The 19,425-nt window shown below is 41.0% G+C and overlaps 1 protein-coding gene across 9 annotated transcripts in view; it reads right to left on the minus strand.

Annotated features, from left to right (window-relative positions):
• Positions 1–19,425, minus strand: part of CUEDC1 (CUE domain containing 1) — a 123,262-nt gene that overhangs the window by 14,225 nt on the left and 89,612 nt on the right. For all 9 annotated transcript variants that reach the window (XM_074261873.1, XM_074261877.1, XM_074261872.1 and 6 more), the window contains 5 exons: positions 17,711–18,371; positions 11,954–12,081; positions 4,648–4,774; positions 3,377–3,563; positions 2,901–2,984 (listed from right to left, as the gene is read on the minus strand). In XM_074261873.1, the coding sequence (XP_074117974.1) occupies positions 2,901–2,984; positions 3,377–3,563; positions 4,648–4,774; positions 11,954–12,081; positions 17,711–18,007 (823 nt within the window). In that variant the 5' untranslated portion in view covers positions 18,008–18,371. The remainder of the gene's footprint in view (positions 1–2,900; positions 2,985–3,376; positions 3,564–4,647; positions 4,775–11,953; positions 12,082–17,710; positions 18,372–19,425) is intronic.

The raw sequence follows: 19,425 nt of genomic DNA on the forward strand, positions 1-19,425 counted from the left end.
AAGGAAACAGTGATGTTTAGGCTGAAAAGACTAGGGGGAACATGAAACTATCTAATAGTATGTGAAAGCCAGACCAAATGTAGAAGGAGTTACACTTGTCCTGTTTGGCAAAACAGAAGCAAAGGCAAAACCAGGAGCAGAGAGGCCAGTCTAGAAGTTAGGGAAAACGTCCTTAAAAATTCAAGCCATCCAAAAGCGGAAGGGACTACAATGGGCAATGGTAGGAACGCTCATCCTCCAAAGAAGGCTTCAAGGACATGGCACTTTCCAGATAAGTACCTTGCAACCCTCAAATTCAGTGTCCTTTTTCTCCTTCTCCTCCACCCAGGTTTTAAACTAACTAATGATCTGCTTCAGTCTTCTTTCCAAACTGAGATAAGCTGCTGCTACCATAAACTCTGTACTAAACAAAGGGGAATGGGGGGCATGAGGAAAAGCAGTTTTCTAGGAGAAAGGACCATGGTGTCAGAGATAAGAGTGGGAAGGAAAATAAAGGGGAAGGGGGTGATTCAGACTGCTACCTGCATGTCTGTCTCTCCTGCCTATTCAAAAACTAGCCCTATAGTCCTTTCCCTGTCCTTCCCTAGTCATTAATCCCAAGGTCATTCTGCCTCTTAAATTCTATGCTGAGGTCATTACCAAGTTCTCAGAAGCCTTTGGTTAATTCAGGATCAAAAACAGAAGGGTCATTAAGACACCCAGATATATCTCTGGCTGCATCTAAGCTCCTCAACCTTCTGCTTACTAATCAGTTCTCCTGGATTTTCTCTCTCCAAGCTGGGATTGGTTTAGAGCACAATCCTTCTGCTTTCCCTTCAGATAGGGGAAAACATCCTCCCCTCCTTATTATATCCTGTATAGGGGAAGTCCCTGGCAGAAGCTGCTTAAAGCTTCTCTCTAAGAGAAGCTTTCTTCCTTTGAGATAGAGCAGTTATGGGGAGCTGAGGTCTAATATTAAATAAAGGCTTCCAGACCATAGGACCCAAAGAAGACAAATCCTGACTTTTAATATGCTTTTAATATAATGTAATAAATAAAAGCTCACATTCACTTTTTGGAGCAGACTTGGGATATCATTAGTATACAAAACTCCCTAATTATCTTATTCTTATTTTTCTTTTCTTTTTCTATCTTTAAGGCAATTAGAGTTAAATGGCAGGGCCAGGGCCACATGGTTTATAAGCTTCTGAGATCTGACTTAAACTCGTCCTCCTTACTTCAGGGCCAATGCTCTATCCACTGCACCACCTAGCTGATCCTTACTTTTCTATTCATATTCCCAGCATGTTGCAAGTATTAAGTACTTAATAAATGCTTTATTTATTCATTAATTCACTCCCCTTAACCAGAGCAGATAAAGCAGACTTTGGAGAAAGCAGGATCCGAGCTGACTCCTAAAAAGCAAAGAACCTTTAACTGGAGAAGAAGGGGGAAGTATGGTGTGATTTCCTAGATTTTGACGAACTCCCAATAAGGCGATTCCTTCTATCAAGGAAGATCAGTGCTCCAAATCAGTCTATATTTATTGGAAGGGGGCTTGAATATGGGCCTTTTCTAACTCCAAGATTGCCCAGGAATTGAAAATAGCTCACAAAGTACTTTCTTCCTAATAATTCTATGAGGTAAGTATGTATTATTATCCCCATTTTACAGATGAACAAAACAAGGCTCAGAGACATGAAAGTGACCTGCCCAGTGTCACGTAGTTCAAAAAGGGCTTGGCCAACTAATAAGTGAATCCTTTGCTTCTTTTTCTAAGGATTCTTAACTCTTTTAGGGTGTCATGGATTCTTTTGGCAAGTAATTGAAGCCTATAGAATCCTTCTTAGAATAACAGTTTTAAAGTACATAGGAAAATCAATTATATTAAAACATAGTTATATATATACAAACATACATATATATATATATATATATATATATATATACATATATATATATATATATATATATGTATATATATATATATATATATATATTAAAGCAAGTTCATGGACCCTAGGTTAAGAATCCCTGATCTAGACAGTCCTGGGGCCAGGGGCTAAGATAGAACAATGGAAGAAAAGTAAATATGTTTTCCAAGAAGGGCAAACTCCTTCATCTAGAAGGAAAACAGTTGGTCTTTGGAAGTGCCCCCCCCAACTTTTTAAACTTTTCTCCCTTGCTCCTCACTCTTCATGAGGAAGAATACAAACTGAGAAAGAAAATTATAGACCAATTGCACTAATGAATATGGATGTAAAAATGCTAAATAAAATACTAGCTTCCCCAATATATTATAATTTCCTTTATTATGATTATGATTTCCTTTCTCTGTATAATATTTGGTAGCTCTCATATTGAACTTGACTCTCTGCCTCTGATCTTCTCTTACTCTCACTACCCCAAACCAACTTCCCTGGAAGTAGAATAATTTAAGTCCCCCCTTCCTCACTGGGCAGCTAGGTGGCACAAATAGGTTGGAATCAGGAAGATTCATCTTCATGAGTTCAAATCCAGCTTCAGACATTTTTACCAGCTATGTGATCCTGAGCAACTCACTTTACTCACTTAACTTCATCTATAAAATTACCTGGAGAAGGAAATGGTAAAACACTCCAAAATCTATGCCCAAAAAAAAAAAAAAAACCCTAAACAATGTCACAACGAGTCAGACACAAATAAACAAGCAAACAAGTTTCCCACGCATTGACCTAGTTCACTAAGATGAGGAGAAGCCTTTCCCCATCTTTAAAAAGGAACTTCTTATTCTTAGTCCTCCCTTTGCTCCAGGCTCCAAATCTGCAATAACAAGGAAAGCAAGGGCTGGGAAGGGGTTGTGGGAAGGGGTATTCCTTTGGAAGGCCTCTGTTCAATTTAGATCTTAGGTAGGAGAGACAGCTGGGGCCAATGGGGGTTACCTGTGACAGTGGATGGAAAACCAAAGTCATTACTGACGGCCATGCTGCTAGATTTGGATTTCTGGGACTCGTATTTCAATCGATCTGGAAAAGGAAAAAATAATCCCTCAGGTTACCTCACAGGCTGGATGCCCTTGGATTCACAAATAAGTACAACAAAGGTCTGGCTAGAGAAAGAGGTCTTCACCTTTTTAGTGTCATAAACTTCTTTGGCAATCTGAAGAAACCTATGGACCTTTCCTCAGAATAATGTTTTTAAATCCATAAAATAAAATATATCAGAATATAAAGGAAACAAAATGTTGAAATATAGTTATTTAAAAAGGCCTTTTTTGTAAACAAAAACAAATTGGACCTCAAATTAAGAACCTCTGGATTACATACACATACACAAACTGCCCTAACTATTAGACACTCTGTGATGAAATTCATGAAAAGCAAAAAGTCCTTTCCTCCCTCCATTCCCAGCCTCCTACCCCTCTCTAGGGCAAGGAGGAAGTCTCTGTTCCTTTGAAGCTCCTTCATGAATTCTTCATTCTGAAGAAAGAGGGCAATCCGCTCATCTTCCAGGTACTGCTTCCACCGGCATTCCTCCTCCAGATTTCCCACCATGGATTGGCTGACTTCCCCAAGCCCTAGCTTTGGGGGGCCACTCTGGGTATTCTGCAGAGAAGAGACAGGCACTGCCATGGGTGTATGTGTGTAGACATAGATAGACACCTAACCAGATTTTTCCTCAGGACTCCATGAGATGCTCACGAGCATGCTTCCAGTCTAGCTACATTAAGAAGGAAGAAGTAGTCATGCCCCAAGATGCTAGAACTGAGGGAATGTGCCACGATATAATGGTATATGATACTGGTATATGAGCGCACGTGTGCGCGCACACACACACACACACACACACACACACACACACCCCTTCATTCCTGGTCCTAAGCCAGGAAGCTACTCTGTACTTAGAAAATTGTAGAAAAATAAATTTAGAACTGGAAGGAAAATTAAAGGCTATTTAATACAAGTTTGCAGATGAGGAAGTCAAGGACCACAGAGACAAAGTAATTTGCTGATGGTCACAAAGGTATATGGTCACAGATTAAAATTCGTAGCATCTCAGTTCAGGTCTAGAGTTTTTCCCCAGACTGCCTATACTGATGGCTTTTCACAACATGGTCCTAAATGAAATGGGTTCTGACACCTCCCTAAAGTTAGATGGACTCAGTTGCCTCCAGGGCAGGTGAAGAAATCACAAACATGTGCCTGAGAATTTGACATGGTTCTATGCTCCCTATTGCCATCCCAAGTCCTCAGGCACACATTCTGTGGAACCTCACTGGCCCCTGATCACATCCTCTTGCCAAAGTCCTATCCATGATGAAGACTTTCCAATGGAGAGGCTCCCAAACCCCTGCTTTCCTAATATGTACTCTAAGTATTTTTTAATATGGTGGATATTTTATATATTAGGCCATCTAGACCAAACCAGGAAACTGAGAAGAGGTTTCCTGTTTGGGGTTGCTTCCCTCTGAACCCAAGAATGAATAGTCTGAACTCAGAAAATTGGGAAGTGAAACGGGCAGATGCCAAATCTTTTGCCTCTCTATCAACAAAACAGAACTTCTGGTCTGGTGAATGGGGAGTGGCGGTAGGAGTAGACAGGAAAGAACAGGTCATCTCTGATTTCTGCTTTTAATATCTATCTCATCACCAGCTACTAGCCTCCTGCAAGGGCTCCTTCTCCTCTTACCTGCAAACTATCCAGCTGCTGGGGCAGAATCCGAAGGAAGTCATCAGGAAGATTGCCCAGAAGTGGGGGGTTCCAGTTACGATAACGCCTCTGGGTTGGGGGGACCCCAGCACTAGGCACATCTATCCTGTAGGGGAACAAGTAGAAGGGGGACAAACCAGTGAGACCAAAGATTAAAACAATTAATGAGTGCCTAAGTGGAGTGGATATTGCCAATGAGATGGAATTTGGGAGGAGACAGGCAGTGCCACTAGCTGCCACCCCTCCTCATGCTCTGACTTTAGATGAAGGACTGAGCCAGAGGATTGTCCCAGAAAGAACCCTGGTCTGGGGATTAAGAGAGCTGGTTTTACTCCTAGCCTGCTACAAATTCCCTGTACAAGTCCAGGTACCTCAGCAGAACTCAATTCTCTCCTCTATAAAAGTCTTCTCCTTTCTACCCATCTCTCAAGGTTCCAGACAGCCTCTAATGGGATAATGCACATTCCCAATCAGCTGTATTCGCTTATCTTTCTCCAGCGTGTCAATATACAAGATATCCTCCCTTTCCATCCCTACTTTTTCAACTTCCTTCTATGTATTCTTTCCCTTATAGATTGTAAGCTCCTTGAGGACCAAAGAAGACGGGGTTCTGCCAAAGATGAGAACCATCTCTGTAGAATCTGTGGACTAGAAGACGTTCCTTTCCATACTTCTTTCAAGGCCTGCAGAACAGGCCCCCAGAGCTCTTGCAAGACATATGGTTTGCTGAATAAGGGAAATGACACATGGACAAACCAGCCTCGATGTTGGGAGCAGAGAGAAGGGAATGTTCATTTCCTATGCCTGGTTTTGATTTTCCTGCCTTCTCCCTCCAAGAGAGACTCTTCCATTGGATAGAAGTTTCCCTGGGTATCTCTCATCTTGAAAAAGGTTTTTCCCTCTCTTTCATAAGATCAGAGAATTAAGGTTGAAGGAGACCTCAGAGACTATGTAATCCAACACTTCATTTGGGGGAGGGGGAAGGTCAAGACAATTGGGGTTAAGTGACTTGTCCAGGATCACACAGCTAGTAAGGGCTAAATATTTGAAACCGAATTTAAATTCAGGTCTTCCAGACTTTGGGCCCAGCACTGCATCATCTAGCTGAGAACTTTATTAAATCCAGGTCTTTAATTTTATAGAGAAGGCAACCAAGACCCAGAGGAAAGGACTTTTTCCAGCTGGTTAGTGACAAAATTAAGACTAGAACCCAGGAATTCAGCCCAGTGCTTTCTTCTCTACAACATAAGAGACAGTATGTCCTGGTAGATAAATTGTTGGATCTATATGCATATCCTAATTTAAGCACTCACTAGGTATGTGACTCTGGACAAGTCATTTAACCTTAATATGCCTCAATCCCTTCATCTGCAAATTGAGGATACTAATTAGCACAGAGTCATGAGGTTTTTATAAGAGTCAAATGAAATAATATATGTAAAATAATCTATAAACCTTAAAGTTCCATAAATATCTGTAGTAATTATTATTAATTGTCATACATCATAAATTTATGGTTATACTTTATTTGTGTATTTGTTACAAATTATTATTATTGTAAGAGTTGAATGAAAGAATAGATATAAAACAATCTATAAACTTAAAGTTCCATAAATGTCTGCAGTAATTATTATTAATTATAATAAATTATAAGTTTGATTATATTTTATTTATGTATTTGTTATTATTATTGTAAGTCAAATGAAATAATATATGTAAAATAATCTATAAACCTTAAAGTTACAGAACCATCTGCAGTAATTATTATTAATTATCATAAAAATAATTACTTTGCTACATTGTGGTAGATTGGTTGGTTGTTTCTCCTCTGAAATCCCCTGTCAACCTCCCTGGGAGTCAAGAGCTGTCTACGTGAAGTGCTGATATCCTAGGAGTTCAGGATGGGAGAGGTAGAGGAAATTATACACCTATCTCTCTCTGCCACATATGCCTTCCATTTCCTTCTTCAGTGTTCTCATCGGTTAAATGTGTCTGCAGCCCAGCCCGATCCCACATCTGACCCAGCCAAGAAGCAGAGCCAAAAGTCCCAGAGACATTTATGCAGGACAGCGAGCAGTCCCTCACTGGAGGCTGCTGAGAGGGTCACTGGGAAGGGCAGAGACCTATCTATTAGAGGTCAGACGAGGCTCAGGCCCCAGCCACAAGTTCCACCCACTGGTTCCTTTGAGTTCTTGAGGGTGGGAGGACAATCAGGAAGCTCAAGCCCGAGCTTACTGAAATCTTGGAACATCGAGAGGCAAACCCCAGAGGCGCCAAGTTCGGCTCATAAACCAGTGAGCTAGGGGCCCTGGAATAACTCAGAGTCTCAAAAAATCAGCTCTGGTCTGAATGGAATGTCAAAAATGAACTAAGGAGGGGGTGGAGGGGGAATGCCAAGGCTGTAATTTCACTAGGAAAACTCCAGGCAGCCAAGACAAAACATTTTTTCCCTTTATAATAAGGCTTGATTCCATAGATCTAGCATTTGCAGCATTACTTTGAGACAAGGACAGTCAGTAAACCAGTATTTATGCATTTAGTATTTTCCCTCCCTCCCTTCCTCCCCCAGTTAAATTGCAAGCTCTTTGGGGACAAGTCTTACACCCTACTAAACCCAGCTCCTGTACTTCTTTATCTCTCTCTGGCACTCAAAATCCTTCATTACCTAGCCCACCACCACCTTTCCAGTCTCCTTACACCTTAGTGCCCCCCTACCCCGACCTCCATCCCTACTCCCACATGCTCTGGGATGCACTGACACTCCCTCTACAGACTCGGGGCATTTTCTCTACCTGTCCCCCATTCTTGGAAGGTTCTGCCTCCTCCTCTCTGCCTCCTGGATCCCTTCCAGTCCCAGCTAAAATCCCACCTCCAACAGGAAGCCTTTCCCAATCCGCTCTAATTCTAGTGCCTTCCTTCTGCTGTCATTTCTGATCTCCCCTGTCCCTAGCTTGTTTGGCCATAGCAGTCGGCATGTGGTCTCCCATTAGACCGTGAGTTCTTGGGGAATGGGGGCTATCTTTGACCTTTTTTTCATATCCTTCAATGCCCTCCCCAGGGCTTAGCTCATTGCCTGGTCCATAGTAGGTCCGTAGTAAGCTTTTCATGACTTGACTGACTTGAGATCATTTAATAAAGTAATGCCAAACTCTCCCACTTATATTCTGGAATGAGTCACACTTAATGAAACAGGAAGCTACTTGAGAGATCATCTAGTCTAATTGTATCAACAAAAGACCCAGAGAAGGAAACCAACTTGCCCAGTCACATAGTGAATTAGTGGCAAATATAGGACTAGAATCCTGGTCCCCAGACTTCCTGCCCAGTGCCTCTTAATCATTGTTGGCAGCTGGTGGTAAAACGGAGAATGCTGAGAGTTATGAATACCTTGGGTTCAAATCTAGCTTCAGATACTTACTATGTGACTCTGGATAAGTCATTTAATCTCAGTCTGCCTCAGTTTCCTCAACTGTAAAATGGGGATAAAACAATAGCACAGGGGCAGCTAGGTGGTGCTGTGGATAGAGCACCAGCCCTGAAGTTGGGAGGACATGAGTTCAAATCCAGCCTCAGACACTTAACACTTCCTGGATGTGTGATCCTGGGCAAGTCACTTAACCCCAATTGCCTCAGCAAAAAAGACAAAAAACAAAAACAAAAACCTCCAAGGTGAGAACCAAAATGAGGAGAGAACCAAGTGAAATAATAAAGCAACAACAACCTCCATTCTTTTCTCGGGGGTGAGAATGATAAACACAACCTAAATAGAGGCAAGAAGCTCAGAAGTTCCTGTCTTCATTTCAAAGGTTCATGGATGTGGTACTGGAAGGAACCTTAGAGATTATTTCAGTAATGGCAGTAGGAATATCAGAATGTTGAGGAACAAAAAATAAAAATTGGTTAGAATAACAGACTTAGAGAGGAGTCTTCACAGGATTTAGGGGGGAAATGGTCATGATATTCTCAAAGAAATGGCTCAAGAGATCCAGAAGCAATTAACAGCAACTGTTCAAAAGTCTACTAGAGCCATACACTTCTGATGGCTCTTTGAAGAAAGCTTCCATCCTGTAATTGTATACTATCATTCACTAAAGTAAACATCAAATCTTTGCTGAGGTTTTAATAAAACAAATGTACATATTTATACCCAGAAGAGGCAACATAGAAAAGGAGAGAGAGAGCTGCCCTTGAAGTAAAAAGATCTGGATTCCAGTCCTCCCTCTAACACTGAGGTTCTCAATGTGTGGTCCTTTGACCTTTGGGGGTCTCCAAGACCCTTTTAAGGGGTCCTAGAGGTCAAAACTATTTACATAATAATACTCAGATGTTACTTGCCTATTAAAATACTTCCCCCTTTTCCAACTACATATCTGTGTGAGGCCAGATTTTCTTCATATACTCTAACCAAAACAACATTATCTTAACAGATGGAATGCAGCAGCAGATGAAGATCCAGCTGCCTTCCATTAAGCCAGACATTAAAGAGATTTGCAAAAGTATGTAAAACAGTGCCACTCTTCTCACTGATTATGTTTTGGAAAATAGCTATTTTTCATGAAAATGTTATTTTATTAACATTAACATGAACATGTTATGTTAATGTAATTTTAACATCAACATATTAACATGTAATGAACTTATTGTTTTTAAATGAATTAATAAAATTTAAAAATCTATCATTTTGGTTTCTATTACAACAAATGTTGAAAGATATGTTGTTGCTGTTCAGTTGTGTCCAACATGCCTCCATTTGAGGTTTTCTTGGCAAAGATACTGGAGTGATTTGCCATTTCCTTCTACAGTTCAATTGACTGATGAGAAAACTGAGGCAGACAGAGTTAAATGACTCAAACAGGGTCACACATCTTCATGAGATCTCATGTTCATGATTCCAAGCCTAGTGTGCTATTATTCAGTACAACATCTACTTAACCTTTTCTGGACAGATGTAACCATTTTTCTTTTTGGCCCTCAATCATTTTTAGCTGTAAAGGGATCTTAAGGACAAAAAGTCTGAGAACCCATCCTGCACTGACTGCTCACTTGGCTGTGTGTGTGTGTGTGTGTGGATTATTTAACCTCTCGATGCCCCAAGCAACTCTCTAAGATATTAGATGGAAGAGAAAATGCCTGCATTAGTGGAGCACATTTCATCACCTGGGAGTTCCCCCAAAACCAATGAAATCACAGGTGGCTATCTCTACCTGCGCTTAGTAATTACCTGCCATTATATTTATCTAGAATGTTTTATTATACTGACTGAAATTGCAGGTAGTTCTTTCAACAGTTACCTGAATGAGTGTACCCACTTTCAAGTTCTTTAGCATTAATTAAGCCAATTAAATGTACCCACTTTCAAGTTCTTTGGTATTAATAATGAAGCTTACTGTTTTTTTCTTCTCTATTAACAACAGGATTGAGTTGAATTTCTTCCCCCCCCAAAAAAAAAAGAAAAGAATAGGAAAGACGGACAACATACTCTGGCTTTGTAAACAACAGCTCCTGAAGAGCTGAAGAGGTCACTTACCCTGAAGGCCAGAAAGCCAAATGAGGACTCAAACTCCCATTTGTCTTTCTAGGGCCCCACATAAGAATCCTTGCTACTCCCACAGAGTTTGAAAATACTCTTTCTAGCTTACTTCAGATCTTACTACTTAAGTAACAACCTTCCTGCACCTCAGTTTTCTTATCAGTTAAAAAAAGGGGGGCTTATGTGTCCTCTGAAATCCTTTCCAATTCTAGATGTATAATCCTATTTGTGTATTCCCCTCAAATCCCTACACACACACACACACACACACACACACACACACACACACACACAAATTCAAAGGGAGATCCAGAGGGAACGAGACAGACAGAGACAGAGAGAGACAACAGAATTGCTCCCATTTGCAACCCTGCAGTAAAAGTCTTTCCATGCCTTGTTATTCCACAATCCCTAGGACTTTACAAAGGAAACATTTGGCAAGAATAAGACCATCCTCCATTAATACCCTTACCCCTGGTGACCATTAAAAAGGCTTCAACTACTTTAGGATAAAAAAAAATACTTCTGTTCCCTGGTAATGCTACAATATAATGCTGTGGCCTAGAGAATATAGTCATTTTGTGGTGTCTGACCTCTCCACAGAACTCTGTCAACAAGTTGATTAGTTCCATATTCCCAAACTGTGGAAGAGTTTTGGTCTGGAAGAGGCCTTGGAAGACCTAAGTTCATTTCACTGCCTCCCAGTGACTCACTGGAATAGCTAACTCTCCTTTCTTTAAAACTCATGTAAGTCATGGGCTTTTTTAATTGTATTGAACCTTAGAGGCTATATTTTGTAATTGCTTCATTTGACAGAGAAGGAAACTGAGACCCAGTGAAATGGCTCACATAAGATCCCATACATGACATAACTAGAAACCTAGCCAAGAACCCCTTCATAGTAAACAGTCCTTCAGTGCCGCCCCCTATTCCCTTATTCCCCCCATAACCTGCTTTTCCCTTTCAGAGCTTGGATCACCAACCAATCTTCTTCAAAATCTATCCTTGTCTCCCTAATAATAGTAGTAGCTAACATTTATATAGCACTTACTATGTGCCAAGCACCACGTCAAGTACTTTATAACTATTTGATCCTCACAATAATTCTGGGAGATAGGTGCTATTATTGTATCCATTTTATAGATGAGGCAGACCAGGTGAAGTGCCCAAGATCACACAGCTTACTAAGTAATTGAGGCCAGATTTGAACTCAGATCTCCCTATTCTCTATCCACTGCACCACCTACCTGCAATCCAATTGCTCTCTCCATTCTATTCTTCACACATCTAGTCAATACTCCTAAATTATTCCTAAAATTTGAGTCGAAGTATGTTACCTTCTTGCTGAAAACACACCTGTGACTTTTTGCTTCTAGCATCAAATACAAAATCTTGTTTGGTTTTCAAGGTTCTTTCCAGTCTGACCCCAATCTACATTTCTGGGCTTATTGTATATCAATCTCCTTCACAACACTCTCTATTCTCACCAAGCTGACTACCATCCCAGAGCCCAGTAGGATCGCAGTCTGGAGGGAGAACGTAGAACAATGGTGAGAAAGAGTTCTCACAGCCTCCTTCACACACATTCTCTGACATCTCACCAATTCTTCCTTGATTCCCAAATTGAATTCCTCCGGCTATAAGGGGAATTGTTAAACAAGCCACTAAGATACTACCAGAAAATTGTTCTTTGTTCCTTGTCTTACGGGTTCATCCCACTTACAGCCAATTTAAGAAGACAAAATATATTCTTACCTGGGAGGTGGGGTTGGGGGAGCCAGGGGATAAGGCCTGTCAAATATGTGCATGTGGTAGGCAGGAGGTGAATACACTGGTGGAGGCTCTTCATCTGAGCTATCTGGTTCCAAAGTCCGTTCCAAAATCTAACCAGAGAGCAAAAGAGATCAATTTTTGCATTAAAATAGCACTTTAAGTGGTTTCACATTGGGCAGTGTGTTCCAGTGAAAAGGATGTTGATTAGAGGTCCTGAGTTCAAGTGCTACCTTTGGTACTTGTTACCTGTGTGATGTGGGCCATTCATTTAACCTCCTAGACTTGTTTTTTCAAATGTAAAATGAGAGGGTTGGACTTCTTAGTCACTTCCAAGATCTCTTCTAGCTCTATCTAAGGTCGATTTTGTCTTATCCTGCCGACAATTCTCCAGTGAGACCAAGGATTATCAGTCCCTCCCCCTTAGCAAAAAAGAAACTCAAAGCTGAGGAAGGGGAAAGGAAAACCAGGAAGGACTTTTTTCAAAGTTAATTAACAAGTCACCAAAACAAAGTCTCAGACTAAAAATATAATATTTAATCACCCCCCCTCAGAAATTAATCTATGAGATGTCAGTCTTGGTAAAAGTCGGGCTGGGCAGAGGGCAGAGAGCATTGATTTCTCCCATTGGGGGCTACGCTGTCAACTTCTGGGATTGGGGAAAAAATGAAAAGAGAGTTCATAGGCTGGAGTCTAGAGGAAGGGAGGACCAAGCTTTCTTTATCTTTTTATTCTTATAAGTTCTTTTCACTTGGGTGACAAAGAAAATGGTTTCCAAGTACTGGCAAGCATTGTCTAGTCCCATGGGAGGGAATTTGGGATTGAAAAAAATCTCTTCAGAGATACTCCAATCTTAGTATGCACAACTAGTCCTTTTTCTTCCTCTCCCTATTTTGGATTTTTCTCAGTAATTCTCCCTCTTTTAATTATTATTTTAATGGTATTTTATTTTTCCAAATATATGCAAAAATAGTTTTCAACTTTTATCTTTGCAAAATCTTGTGTTCCAAATTTTTCTCCTTTTCTCCCCCACTCTCCTCATTCCCCAAGACAGCAAGCAATCTGAATGTACAATTCTGCTCCCTCTTTATGCTGCTGCTGCTGGAGAAAATAAATAGCCAGAGAGCCTCCCAAGAAATTAGGAATTGGGCAAAGGGATCATCCAATGTATCCTTTTGTAAAGGGAATTCTGAAGCCCCTTATTGAGGAGCACCTTGGTATGACCTTCCCCTCTACAATTATGGGTACCATACATCATCTTGTATATACCATCATAATAGCTGCTATGTATATGGTGCTTAAGGTTTGCAAAGTGTTTCTATCTTACTTTATCCTCACAAAAATCTTAGCAGGTAGGTGGTATTATTATCATTTTAGAGATGGGGAAATTGAGGTGGAATTCTTGCCCAAAGAAACACAGCTAGTAAGTGTCTTAGGCAGGATTTTTAAACTTAGGGCTTCCTACCTCTATGTCCAATATTCTAATCACTGTGCTGCCTTAGTCTCCACAATTAGAATCGAACCTCTTGAAAGGCAAGGACTGTTTTTTGCCTTTGCTTTTTATCCCCATGGTAAACAAAGTTCTGGCTTCTAGTCTTTGCTCTCTGCCATTCAGTAGGTGTATGGTTAAGTCATCTAACTTCTCAACTTGTTTTCCTCATCTATATTATGGGAGGGGGAGTGAAAATGCTTGTATTACCCACTCTCCTGCACAGGATTACTGGAAGGAAACTGAAAAACATCAAATGAATCTACAGTATAAGACCCTAGGTTCTAAGGCTACTTTTGTCCCCTACAGCTGGCCATCTCAGCTGGCCTAGGACTGAGGGGAGTCTGAGAATGGGGGCACACTGGATTTCCTTTGAGGGGTGCGAATAGGGACTGGATTTCACCCAGGGCTGGGTCTTGATGTGAAATATACAGAGAGGTACACGGTGCTCAAGTATAAATACCATCTATGCGATGGCGCCTAAGGATATGCACCCGTAATTGTCCTGGGGAATGCACCAACATTTTTTCTTCGAGACAGAAACTATTTGCACAGCTGTTTTCACAAGCAAGAATGAACTTGACTGCTTAGCTGGCCAGGTCTGCTCCATGCCCATATTTCAAGAAGGGGAGAGGCTGGCTATCAGTAGCAGCTGGCCTCCCACATGTCTAGCCCAATTTAGTCTTAGGATCATCAGGATAGGTCAGGATGATAAACTGAGCCTGGAGTCCACTTCTAGGAGATCACCCAGCCCCTTTTCTCCTTCATCACTGAACTACCTGGGACAGCTCCTTTTGGGGGCCAGCCTACTCTTGTTTACCCTAGGGATGGGGCTCAGGAAGCTGCTTGTTCCCTTCCCCACCCCCACTGTTACCATCCCCAGAAAGCTGAGCCTCTTGTCCTTCCTCAGAAAGGCTGATGAACTAGACTCCTCCTCCTAGAGGAACCTAGCCAGGATCAGATTGTGTTCCCTGAAGGCCTGGTAGCTTTGAAGCTGCAATCAGATTCTCTCTCCCAGGGCCTCCGGTCTGAGAGCTCCTGAGCTTATTAGTATCACTCATTCCCAGAGCAGCAGAAAACAGATGCTGCTACCAGAGGGGCCCAGGCCCTGGCCCCGATTTGGAGGCAAAGTAAACGAGAAACCACAATGGCTCCAGCAGTGTTCCTTTGGCCAATGCTAATCCCGTTCCCATCTCTGGAATCCCCCTGCCTCCCTCCCTGGAGCAATATGTTTATTCTTCTGGTTCAAAAATGTGCTGAAGCTTTTGGCTTTGCAGCCTTCTTGTTTAACTCAGCGTGAGTGATAAATGGATGCCAGATGCTCTGGGATGGCTTGTTTTTCTGTCGTTTGCCTGACAGGTGATATTTTTCAATGGCAAGGATACCCCACAGCCCAGCACACCATCCATCAGCCCCTGGGGGATGGGGGGAGGCTTACAGTCAGCAGTTATTGTCATTCCAGCTGCTGCTAATAAATTTACTGAAGGACTCTGAGCTGGCTCAGTAGATCCGGGCCAACTGATGGACACAGAAGAGAGCTGTGATGGGGTAGGGGGAGAGTATCGAAGAATAGGAGCAGGGGGAAGCTCTGCAGAGGAGGTGGGGCACAGAGCTCACTCATTCAAGTAAAGCAAAAATTTTAGAAGTAGAAAATCCAGAGACGTCTAGCCTCTCCCGCTTTCTCATCATTGCGGGTTATTCTATGCATCATTAATAGGACAAAGGTCATTGTGGGAAAGTCTAGAGGATATTTTATGAGATGGGGAAAAAAAAGAAAGAAAGAAATATGACCCTATCTATGCAGTTAAGTTAAAACAAATCAATATTGTGGAAATTATCAGAGATTAGAGAAGCACCTTTCAAAATCAACATGGTAAATGATACTTAGCCTTGTACTTTGCACATAGTCAGTACGTGATACATGTTTATTGATTTAAGTTGAATCCTCTTTATCCCTCCCTCTCTCTGTCTCTGTCTCTCTATTTTTTCTTTCTCTGTCTCTATCTATACACACACACACACACACATACACACTCATCTTCAAAATGAGGATGTTGGATTAGACAGCATCTTGGGTCCCTCCCTGTTCTACTTCTATAAGATTTTGATGTGGCTTCTTCAACTAGGGCCATTTTTGACAACAAGCAAGAGTGACTCTAGGGAAGCAGGGAAAGGGACTCCAGGCAATGCAAAAAAAGACCTCCCCAAATGGATAAGATATAGTTCTCTACCTCTTTAGAGTCATCAATTTAGCAATGAAAGGAATCCTCAGAATCACCTAAACCAATTAACTTCATTTTATAAGAGAAGAAATTGAAATTCAAAGAAGAAAAGTGACTTGTTCAAATTTAGAGGGACAGGAAATAGGTGTCTAAGCCCGAAACTACACTCAGGTCCTCTGCTTCCCAATCTAACCACCTCTCCACTACTGCAAAGGGTACAGTTTGGTTTATATTCTAATTAAGGAAGACTCCAGATAAGTAGCCATTATATAAGACAACAAACAGAAGGTAGGCAGTATGTGAGCAGTCTAGCCAGTAAGAGCTATGGGAATTCAGAAGAAGGCAATACCAAGGGCTTGAAAGATCAAGGAGGTGGCCTTTGAACCAGTCCATGAGGAGTCAGTAAGAGTTTGTTAAGTCTAGATTGTGGTTATTTGTATTTTCAAGGGAAAGAGGAATGAATGATCAAGAGAGAAAAGCTGAAAAGGAATAGTAAATAAACCAATTTGGCTGGAGCATATGGATTAAATAGGGAAATTATGAGATAAGGCAGGAAAAGTAAGCCAGGAATTGATTGTGACAGGCTTTGAATGTTGAACTAATGAGGTTCAGACTTTATTCTATAAAAGTAAGAGGGAATTGTTTTGAAACTTTGGGCAGAGATTGAGGTGTTTTAAGGAAAACTGTACATAAAGAGAATAGGAAGGAGAGAGATTATAGTTAGGTTATCATATTTTTCTTGCCCAACATGACAACTATGGAAATATGCACCTATTTAATCTATATCAGATTGTTGGCTGTATTGGGAAGGGGGGGAGAGGTTAAGGAAGAAGGGAGAAAAAAATCAGAACACTGAGGTTTATAAAAATGAATATTGATAACTATTTTACATGTATTTGGAAAGATAAAATACCATTGGAAAAAAGGTTATTTAATAGTCCTGGCATGAGCTAATGAATTTGGATGGCATCAGAGGAATAAGAAAGACGGCCATGGATAGGGTGCCAGAGACATTGTGAAGGAGGAATTAATAAGACTTGGCAAATGATTAGAAAGGGTAAAGGAGAAGGATAGGAGGGGAAACAATGAAGGATAAAATAATGCTGAACATCTAGAATTCAGGAAAAAATATAGGCGACCCAGAAGCTTCCTTAAAGGGCAGGAAGCCTGGCAACTCCAGAAAGGACCTGAGGGGCACTAGAAGGGAGGTTAAGAGCAGAAATGCTAAGTTTTAACCTCTAAGATCAAAAGTCACCTCCTTCAGGGAGCCTTCCCTAATTAAAACTACCTAATTCCAGCTACTTCACCTGTGTCCATAGCAAAATAAATAATCATGGAAAGCTCTCCATGAGATTTTATGCATATTAGCTATTATCATTACAGCTGTTAGGGCTTTCTCCCACCTCTCTGAAGTTAATGTTGGATTTATTTTTTTCATATTCCATATAGAGATATCAATATTCAAATTATCTCCCTGAACAGAATGTAAATTCCACGAGAGCTTGTCCCATCATTTTTGGCTTCATATCCTCGTGCCTAACATAGTCCCCAGTTAGGAACAATATTTGTTTCATTGAACTGAATAGATTGTACTACATTCATTTTCATTCATTAAGGGATTCTTTGTATCCTAGAATTGTTCTTCACATCTATGTGTCTTATCTTACTCCTTTAGACTGCATTTTTCAATGAGGGATCTCTGTTCACTGTGGTTGCTTTGTATGTGCTACTGGCCATTTGGCTGACACAGAGTGTGAAAACGTAGGATGAAGAGTTTTACGACTTTTTGCTTCATGTAATTTTTTTTCATTATAAGTAGCTTCCCTCAAAACAATCTTGTGAGAAAGAAGCACAAGTATCAGATGAGGAAAGAGAGGCTCAGAGAAAGTTGACTTACTCATGGTCACACAGTTAACAAGTTTCAGGGTCAAGATTTAAATTCCAACCTCCAGTCTACACTGACATAGGCGGTTTTCCTTCTTTTTTTGAACAGAGCTAGTGTAGCCAACTAAGGTGCACAGGACACCTCACCTCAGGAGGGATGCTGTCATCTGAATCTGAGCTATCATCATAGCTGCTCCCATCCAGATTCATCTGCAGCAACTGGTCAATGGTAGCATCCACGGCGCCATTGTTGGCTCTCAGCACACACTCAATGATGTCATAGTCCATGTTGGGGAACATGGTCTTGAAGTCCTCCATAGCCTGGTTAAACTCCAGGCGCCGGACTTGCCGAGCGGGCCGACTGTTGTTGAGTTCCTGGGCTGAGGCGTTCCCCCCACCCCGGGACCCTCCATTGCTGCTGCTCCTGCGGAACAGGCTTGTCATTTTGCAAAACTGTTTTGGGAAAATGTTTCAAATTTGGCACCAAAATCGATTCTCCCCAGCCCACCCACCCCTTCCCCCCACCTCCGCTGCCGCCACCCCCCCCACTGCTCTGAAATCTCACTCCCTCATCACTTGGGGTGGGGAGGTGGGAACAGGGCAGGGGGGGTGGCAGGGGGACCTCCCAGTCAGGAAGCTAAGTGGTCATGCTGTGAAGTGGCCCTCCGGGAGTTGTCCTCGGTGTCTGGCGTCATCCAGTCTTGAGAATGAATGAGGTGATAGAAAGAGATAGGGTTGTCCAATGGTGCCTTGGCTATCAGCCTGAATGTTGTGACATGCTGAACCCAAATCTGATGATATTTTCTACCTAGAACAGAAAGAGAATACAGTCAGAGGTAGAGAGTAGGCAGTAATATTGATGTTAATGATAATACAGCATAGCCCACTGAAATTCATTTTTTCCTCCAAAGATGTCAGATTAGACCTGCTATTTTCATATCTGAAAAGCAGGTTTATTTCTAAGGAATTTAGGGAGGAAGGATTCACGGACAAAAACCTGATAGAAAACCAGACAAGAGTTTGGCAGAAATTAGATTTAGACCAGAACCTCATACATATATCAGTATGAGCTCAAAATGGATATGTGACTTAGATACAATCATAAAATAAACAGATTAGAGAAGCATGGGAAAAAATTATCTTTCAGATCCAGGGACAGTTCATGAATAAACAAGTGATAGAATCACTAACTATAACTTATAGAATTGCTAACTATAACCTGGGAGTTCCCAGCCTAGTGATAAAAAGAAAGATCCCATCCTCCCAAGAACTTTTTGTTCATTTGGGTAAAAGAACAAACAACAAATAGAATCACTCAAGATAAAATGAATATCTTTGATTACATAAAATTTTAAGCTTTTTCACAAACAAATTTATTGTGATAAAAATTAGAAGGGAAACAGGAATCTGGGCAGAAATCTATGCAATACATTTCTCTGATAAAGGTCTCCTTTTCAAGATAAATAAGAAACTGATATAAGATTAAGAGCCACTACTGGATGTTAAAAGGTTTCTCTGAAATACTAAAAATAATCTATATATCTTATTCAAAAAATTAAGCTGATGAAGTCAGACTAAACTGAATTTTCATCAAATTACAGACTTAAAATCTAGAAAGGGGCTTAGAAAACAATCAGCCCAACTCCTTTATTTTTTAATTGACCAAAGAGAGATACAGAGCAAATGTAAATTACTTGGCTAAAGTCACAGGTCAAAAAAGAAGTAGTAGAATTCTGGCTCTTAAGTTCGGTATGCTTTGTCCGACAATACACTGCCTCTGATAAGATCTATTTCTCTGTAAATGTTTGATCTGTTATACTCTGTATATTTTCTATGCTCTAGATTAGCCAGAACCATTTCTG

This window comes from Sminthopsis crassicaudata, chromosome 4, assembly GCF_048593235.1.
Source record: "Sminthopsis crassicaudata isolate SCR6 chromosome 4, ASM4859323v1, whole genome shotgun sequence".
NCBI lineage: Eukaryota > Metazoa > Chordata > Mammalia > Dasyuromorphia > Dasyuridae > Sminthopsis > Sminthopsis crassicaudata.